Source organism: Nelumbo nucifera, chromosome 6 (genome assembly GCF_055504915.1).
Source record: "Nelumbo nucifera cultivar China Antique chromosome 6, China Antique-T2T, whole genome shotgun sequence".
Taxonomy (NCBI): domain Eukaryota; kingdom Viridiplantae; phylum Streptophyta; class Magnoliopsida; order Proteales; family Nelumbonaceae; genus Nelumbo; species Nelumbo nucifera.
The window spans coordinates 36,180,058-36,189,073 of NC_142654.1; the positions used below are offsets into that span (position 1 = coordinate 36,180,058).

The following is a 9,016-nucleotide window of genomic DNA, read 5'->3' on the forward strand; positions in this document are numbered from 1 at the left end:
ATATAAAATATAAATAATTATTAATTATTTAAAATTAAATTATAAAACAATTGTCTACCCTTATGTATTTCTATCATTTAACTTTCACTTAACAAAATTCATGCATCACACAGGTCCTCGCTAGTATGGACAATAATGAATCCAAGACTAGTGTACTTCTACATGTGTTCATACATGCATCCATGCATGCATAGATATATAAGCACTTTCAATTCATGCTACATGCTTTCCTTGTAGCACTGGCACCAACTTTTTTATTTTTGCAGGAAGTAGAAACAAAGCATCCACAGGGGTCTCAATAATATCTCCAAATGAACATTTGGTTGCAGACACAGGACATATGTATCAAGCCTTGGGCCAGATGATGCTGAGCTCTCGGCGTGATTCATGCATTTCAGCTGAAGATCAGATAGGGAAATCACAGAACAAAGCTTCTTGCATATTTGGAAGACATGCTAACAAAAATCCGAACTGGAGAGACAAATGCAACATGGATGGGAAAAGCTTTTGTTCAACATATTTTATCTCTTTCTAGGAATCATATGGAACAGTACATGTAAATAGAAATAGTAAATAAAATTGTAAATCATGAACTAGCCAACCGTGCTAGAACAAATGTGAGACAGTGCATGAGAGAAAACCTCCTTGCTGGATCCTGGATGGAGCTTGTGCATCTTGACCTTATTAAGAGTTGGTTCATATCATGTATGTTTTCTCTTCTGAGCATATTGGGTACAAAATACAAAAAGGAACCTCAGCCATTATAAATACTGGGGCTACATGCACTTCAAGCAACAAACTACAAGTCATAAGGGTTTTTAAACCCAATGTATCAATAACCAAATGCAATGCACTTTCCATTTGATCCTTCAAAAGTTGACAGGGTTAAGATGAGATCAACTCAGTGCATCTGATCTTACAAGTTACAACCTTATCCAAATGTTGATCTTTCTTTTTGAATGGTTACCCAAGTATAGATCTTCGTACCCAGGTAACAACTTGAAGGTACCATCTCACTTGCTGGTAATGTCTCCTGCTGATTGTAGAGCCTTTCATCTTCCCCAACCTAAAAAATTCCAGGTAACAACCTGTTTGATTTGCTTCTTAGCAGCCTTAGGCTTCAGATTATGCTGATCTTACATGAGGCTTGGAAGCAATAGATAAGATGAACTAGGGTAGTTTGACCTAACTAAATAGGTTTTAACCATGTCTGGATTGGTTTTCATTAGATTGCAAACCCATAGTACACAACTACACAGCCATGTTGTTAACAATTAGGCAACATTCAAACACACAGGAGAGGGGATCCAATCTTATAAAACTAGACAATATATTGAAATCTCATATTCACAAACCAATGTTGATTCCCTAGTGACTACATGTGTTCCACATGAAAAACAGCAGGAATGCAGAAATGCACAAGAAAATTCAACGTACTTCTGAGAAAATAAAATTTCAGAAAGAAAATGAATGTTGAGGAATGCATTAGGAAATGTACAAAATTAAAGGTTATTTTACAAGTGAAGGAATTAGGACCAACATAAATGGAGGAAACAAGTTTAGAAGCTTGAAATATGGTCTGACCCCACATCCGACCGAATGACAGAGCTCTCAATGTGGAATGTAAATGACTCTGCCAACTCAATTGCATCCTGAACTTGGAGGTGTGTCCCTTGCTGCCTAACAATAATGGATGCAACCCTAGCAGCCAATGTGCCCATACCTTTCAAATCTGATGCACCACGTAGAATACCATATAAAATACCAGATGCATAAGCATCTCCAGCACCACATGAGTCAACTGGTACACATGGAGATGGGGGTATATATACAGATTCACCTTTTACACCAATGTAAGAGCCTCTTGGACCATCAGTGACAGAGACAAGAGGAACAAAATGGCTCAGATACCTCGTTGCAGACAAGGGACTCTCATTTGAGGAAAAATGACAGAAAGCCCTTGCTTCGTCACCGTTCGCAAAAACAATGTCCGCATGATTCCCTACAATATCCCTGAGTGGAGGTTTCAAAATAGATGTTATTAAAGCACCAAAGGATGAATGATATGGATTTCTGAATCATGCAAGGTTACAACATTGGTATAATAATATGGAGTCTGACTAAGCACCAAAGCAACAACATAAATCATTGGACCACCCATCAGATGGGAAATATTACAAAAATCATATGGATTTGCAGAATTGTTATTGACAGTAAACAAAGAAAAGCAAAGAACGAGATGTTTAGTGATCCACGAATGTTTAATTACTGACTTTGTGCTTCTGACCATCAAATTAGTTTTGCCTAACATGTGAATGAGATGGGCCATTTGCCAAGTGTAGCATGAGAAGAAGAAATTAAACCAGTTTTAATAGGGACAGGAAGTTTTGAAAAACCTAGGAACAGGTTATGATTCAATAACTGGTGTATTAGTTAAGTCAGAATGTATTGTTCCAATAAGAAGATTGTGAATAAGATTCCTTTGACAATGGGTAGGTTTCCAGGGAGAATCTAACTATTGAGAAGGACGCAGGTGCTTATAAGACGATCAACAACCTCTTCGGTCTCTCACGGGTCATCGCCTTCTCATACTCAATATCTTCTATCACTGTACTAATTACTTTTTGTCTAATGAAATTTCATCTTTCAACTCATGATCAACATTTTTTATGGTTTAAAATGCGAGTAAACAATTAAAAATGTTACTTTTTCCCTTTTTTTCCTTTCAACTCAAGAAGCTTAAGTACACAGCTTAGATGAGGAATTTATTACCTATAACAAGTCCATGAGATTTCCCTTTTTATTCCTTTTCCTCTTTCTGTTTAGTTAATGGAACCAGTTGTCAATTAGTTCAGCATGGAAGTAGGAGTTTCTGCTTAAGAGTATAAAAAACTTAACATGGGTTTCACTAGTCAAATTTGACCTGGCTTGTAATTTTTACCAGAAGAGTTGGTAGTAATTCTTTAGAAAGCGTTAAAGCAATGTACATAGCCTAGAGTCGTTAACATTACTCTGATCAATCATATACTCACCAACACAAGCAGCTCTTCAGTACAGAGCAGTAAGAAATCCTAATTTAAAGGTAAATTTCAAACAGAAATTCTTGATGGTTTGGGCACAGCCCAAGAATAAAACAACCATAATTGAGATATCCTTGGTATGACCCACCACAATGACCACATGTAGATCAATAGATCCTCGTCCACTCTGCACATGTACCACATAAAGAGCAGATGGAGGGGGTTAGTAGCTTCTTCATCTATCCTCCTTTCGAGCATTCCCACACAAGAAATCCGGGATAGGTTCAATGGACCCTAAAGGATTTCAATCACCAAATCCTACAATAAGTTCAAACACCTTGTATTGAAACCAAATGGTCAGAGTTGTAGAAGTATATAAGATTAGAGGCTTACCAGAAATCATCATAGTTTCTCTCAATGCAGGAAACATCAGATGCTGTGACAGCAACAAGAGCACCATGCCTGTGAGCATTCTGACATGCTTTTATAATTGTTCTGATTGTATGAGGAAATTCTAATAAGTACCCTTCTACAATGAGTATCTTTGTTTTGGAGATTACACTATCCAAGCAAGAGTCATAGCTAACAGTTGAAGATGTACCCTATGAGAATCAAAAAACACACGATATGTCAAGGTCACCTAAAGTTCACCTAGAAAACCAAACGGACAGGTGCAGCCAAATGCACACTGTAAAAGTTTTTTTTTCATAAACTAAAAGCATCATTGAAAAGCCTTAAAGAATTTTTAACTTCAACAGTCTTCTTAGAGAAGAAAATAGATGAATGAGAAGAAAGCATGTTAAAGTGAAAAAAGGGGGAAAAGAAAAGGAAGAAAATTGAGGAAGATAAGGCTGGAAAGAGAAGATATCTACGAGGATCCAAACAGTTTCATGCTATACTTTAAGCCAATTATAATGAGAAATGCTCAAAATTTTTATAGAAATTAATAATACTTGATGATCTGATAACCACGAGTTGCCCATTGCATGTTCCTTCGTTCAGAAACAGATAATGGTATAGAGGTAGTCCGCCCACTCCAGGGAACAAATCAAACTCAATTTAAATGAATGTCTTCCTGGAAATGAGGGACTTCAGGAGTTGGTGTGGCATTGAGAGGACACCATGGAGGCATCATACCTTTAGGAATTTAGTGTTTCGATGAGGGTTGAGAGGAGCAAGTAGTATTGGCCCAACTCTTTCCTTTTTTTTTTTTTTTGATCAGTTTGGCCCAACTCTTTCCTTGTCTGAGGTTTTTCATCCATGTGGTCAATCATTCTGCAACATGATAATTATACCTCCTTTGTCTATTTCCTTTTAATAAAATTTCACCATTACTAATCCCAGATAGAATAAATGGAAGGAAAAATAATCAATATAATTTATACAATTATTCTATTTTTATTATTTTCGGTGTATATGCATATGCATATTTATATGGGTAAAGGAAACAACTTGGATATAGCTAATATAATTGGAAATATAAGAATAAGCATTCAGTTACAAAATTTTTTCTTTTCCAGTATTTCAAAATGAAATCTTCCCATGAATAAAGGTGTTTTTGATAAAAACTCTCAAAAAAAATCAGAAGATCAGAAGGGACCTGACCTGATATGCAAGCATAGTTCGCTGGGCATCTGGAGTTGTAAGAACAATGACTGTACCCGTTGTTCCATCTTTGATGGGAGCAGATAGAAAATTTACATTTGCCCGGTGTAATTTTTCCCTGAGAAAAAAAATATAAGAAAATACATGTAATATCAGTAGAGAATGGAAGTCACACCAGAACAAAGATTTTCAATTCCTTTCCTTTACAGTAAAATATCTCATTTTGCTAAGAAAAGGTACAGTATAATCATCTCATGAAGCTTTGATAAAAAATATCAAAACAGATTGACAGAATAAATAACTGGTCTTTATTTCTTCCATATCAAATATATTAAGACAGAATAAATAACTAATCTTTATTCCTTCCCCATCTTGCACTAATTCTTCCAAATGGATAAAGAATTTCTCACAAGTGTCAGATTCTAATACTTCACAAATTCTTAAGCAACACTTTTCATTTCCTTTTCTCTTTTTTTTTTTTGATAAATTGTTTCCTTTTCTCTTTAACATAGCACATTATAAATTCTACCTCTTCCCATAGAAATTCAACTTACTTCTTTGTTGTAAATTCTATCTTTTCCACTAGAAAGTTATTGGTGATAAAGATAAACTTTCGATTTGTTTATGTTCCTCTGACATGGCACATGAATGATAAAATTCAAAGTTGCCTTGTTCTTCACACACCCCTCTTATCCTTGTTTCTCTTCTCTTCTTTTCTTTCTTTTTTCTTTTTGTTTTTGGTGGCATGTATAGTCAAACTTGTCTTTCCATATCCATCAATATTAGTTTTCTTTTATGTAAAAATAAAATAATCCCACCAATTATTGGAATATTTTATAAAATGAATTATAAAGACTTAGACCACATTATATGCATATTTATTTTTTTTTTGTTCTTTTAACCTGTCTTTTTTCTTTGTGTGCACATTTTATATTCATCTATATGCACATTGTGTTTTTCATTCATCCCTCTCTTCCATGTATGCGGAAAAACCATCAAATCTCTCTTTTCTGGTTATAAATGAAAATGGAAGATGGAGCTTCAAAATTTAAGAGCAGCCAAGTGCACGAGGCTCCTGCTAATGTGGGGTCTGGGGAGGGACAGATGTATGTAGCTTTATCCCTGCAGATACACAGAGAGGCTGTTTCCAAGATTTGAACCCTGTTTCTATGTATCCACAAAGACATTTCTATATTTTATTCTCTTATGGATTAATTGGCGCTCTAACCAATTAAACAAATAGGTTTTTCTTTAAATAGAATTTGTAAGAATTTAGATCTGCATGTTCTTGTATATTAAGGAGCCATTGCTTGTTATAATGGTAAAGTCTCGAGCTGACAAGAATGAGAAAATGGATTCGAGTCTGAGCAACTACTTTGTGCAAAAAAATGCCAAAGGTTAGGTCCATATCCAGTCTACCCCTCCCAAGACCCCAGATAGATGAGACCGACAATGGGTAATGGCCTTTATGTTCTTTTAGATTAAGTATTCCTTTTAATTTTTTATAAGCAGCACCTCAGTTTTTTGAAGAACACACCACGCCTTGTGCCTTGTACCTCAAGCTCTAAGAACCTGTTGCACTTTAGATTCGTTTCTTGCTTTTGAAGCACTGCTTTCAGGTGTATCGTATCCAATAGTTTTAAACACATGCATGCAAATACTTGAAAGATTCATTTTAGTTGGTTACAACTATCCATTGATGAAAAAGACTGAGAAAAGATCATAAGTTATTTAATGATAAAGAAAGTTAGCACAAATTAATTGAATTCCTGTTGTTTTACAGAGCCATCCAACAACTAAATCAATACTATGGGAATGATAGGGAGTGAATTAAAAGGTAAAGTATTTCATTACTTTGCAAAAAAAAAACATAGTATTACACTGCACAATAAGATACTGTGCAGCAGCAATAATCCTCCTATACAGTTTAGCCTATGGAATTAGATACAAAAAGTGTACTGATTGCAAAATAAAATGAATTGTGTAAAACATCCTTGACATAATTCTAAGATGCCACCCAAGAGTAAATTCTTCCCCATAATATCTTGTGTAGTAAACTAGCAGGCACCCAATACAATAAATTAATCAGAAATTACTAGGAGCAAAAAAAAATTAAAAAAAAAAGATAGAACAAAGCAAAGCCACATAATCTGCTTTTTTATGAAAAGGTACATAATCTGCTTTTGCAGAAATTCTGTCCACTTTGTTAAGTTTCTTTATTACTTATTAGGAAACGACTAGTAATTCTAGCAATGCAGTAACCCTGACAAAAACAATTACATCCACAGCATTGGAGACGAAGAGAACTTCTTACTTCCATAATTAGAGGAGATCAGGGCATTGTTTCGTAAAACAAACTTTAATATGTTTGAAGCTAAAAAGGATGATGGTGGCGATGCTGGTGATGATAATTAATTAAACAAATGAAGTCTAACCTGTAAAACCCACCCAAGGGATCACTTCCTACACTGCCTGCCATAGCTACGTTCAACACAGGGCCTCCAAGGGGCTGACCTCCGAGCCTGGCCAAGGCTACCAAGGTGTTAGAAAGAGACCCGCCGGCAGCAGCCTTGTAGCTACAACCATCATCCATTGCTCGCAGAACTCTACCCCTCTCTTCATGGTTCACGAGCTTCCTTGTCCCCTTTTCTATCTCCACTCTCTCCAAAAATTCATCATCCACCATGCCCGAAAAATCTACCTACGAGGATGAAAACGAAAAAACAAAAGGAAGTTACTATTCATTCCTAATTATTTGAAACTACCGAACTCCTTAGCTATAAAAGCCTGGAAAAGAGAACTGAAAATAATAAATTGCTGATAATCATTAATTTATTATCTATGAAACTAAATATGAAAATAGAATTTCTTCCTTCATTCTGAAAAACGGACTTTTCTTCCTTTTTTCTCAATTATAAAAAAAAAACGGACTTTTTTTTTCAATTGATCGTTAGAATAAAACACAGATGTTAACTAAAACTAACTAATTCAAAAGGCGTCATAATTACAAATAAATCGAATAAAAAAGCAAATAGCAACAACAAACTAACTTCACTACAATACAATTTGAGATAGAAAGAGAATTTAAAGCTACCATGGCCTGCCCGAGACCCAAAACATCCCATCTCTCTGGTCTCTCCTCATTATTGTCATCATCGTCTTTTTCGTCTTCATCACTGTCGCTTCCGCTCTCAAATCCTTTTGTGTATTCCCCTCCACTGCATCCAGTAAAGTTAGAGAAATCCCGAGAAACCCCACCTCGTCTGCCTGAGGTTTCAAAATCACCAGAAACTCTTCGACCCTTCATTACTCTCTCCTTGTCTCTACAACACCAACACCGACTAAACGAATGATGGCGCCATGAATTCTTGGGCGGTTGTTCTTTAAAAGGTAACACCCAGAATTAGGCGGGAAAAGTGGAATTGAAACGAAAGGAGAAGAGAGGGTGGTAGCACCGGCACCACAGAATGGAGGTCGACGATGAGCCTCCATCATCCGACCCGGCCAATGCTTGTCAGCCTTCGATTTGGCATTTTGGTATTTTTATTAATGGGCATTTTACTAGAACACCCGTATAGTTTCACGGATTTACTTAAACTACCTTATATTTTGCACGTTAATATAACACCCTTTATAGTTGTTTTCATTAAGAAATATTTGTTTTGTCATAGTAACATGATCACCTAAAAAAATGTTTAAGGGCATGGATAAGTGGTTGTTTATTCCAAAAGTACCCCTCATAGAAAATGTTCACGAGAATGGATTCATGGTTGCTTATTCCAAAAGTATTCTTAGCACTTTTTTGTATAGAGAGAAAAATTGACCAAATTGAGATGTCCATGTTTTATTAAGGGCAAAAATGGAATTTTTGTTTTGAATTGATTTTGATTAAATTTATTTGAATGGATGTTAGTGTTAATACTGTCATTTTCAACTTTCATCTAATGGAATGGTGATTAAGTAAATTAATTGCAAACTATAAGGGATGTTTTAATAAAACACAAACTATAAGGTAGGTTTTAGTAAATTCATGAAACTGTAGGAGCTTTTTATTAATTGGCCCTTTATTTATCGATTTTATAAGGGTAAATTTCTTAAACTACCCTTATGGTTTAGCCACTAAATATACCCCTACTGTTTGACTATTGTCTAATGCTATCCCACTGTTTCAGAAAATTACCATTGTTGTTAAAATATTGACATAAGGGCTGAAATTCCCATTTTGCCCTTAAGTCAAATTGGAAGCTCCTCTAATTCTTCATCTTCTTGAGTCTAGTCTTCGTCACCCAAGTTCAATATGGTCTTTATCGATCAAAATTACAGCCATTGCTACAACTTTCAATAGTGGCGGTGATCTTCTTCCTCCACCCCCTTCCCCTCTTTGTTCTCCG

At 35.5% G+C, this 9,016-nt stretch overlaps 1 protein-coding gene across 1 annotated transcript; it reads right to left on the reverse strand.

Moving 5' to 3' along the window:
- Positions 1 to 1,313: 1,313 nt before the first annotated feature.
- LOC104608761 (uncharacterized) lies at positions 1,314 to 8,140 on the reverse strand. Its single transcript, XM_010274845.3, has 5 exons — positions 7,720 to 8,140; positions 7,061 to 7,326; positions 4,626 to 4,743; positions 3,414 to 3,622; positions 1,314 to 2,013 (listed from the first exon to the last, which is right to left on the reverse strand). Exons 1-5 carry the CDS (start codon positions 7,930 to 7,932, stop codon positions 1,560 to 1,562), a joined length of 1,260 nt encoding a protein of 419 aa, XP_010273147.1. The 5' UTR covers positions 7,933 to 8,140; the 3' UTR covers positions 1,314 to 1,559.
- Between the last annotated feature and the right edge of the window lie 876 nt (positions 8,141 to 9,016).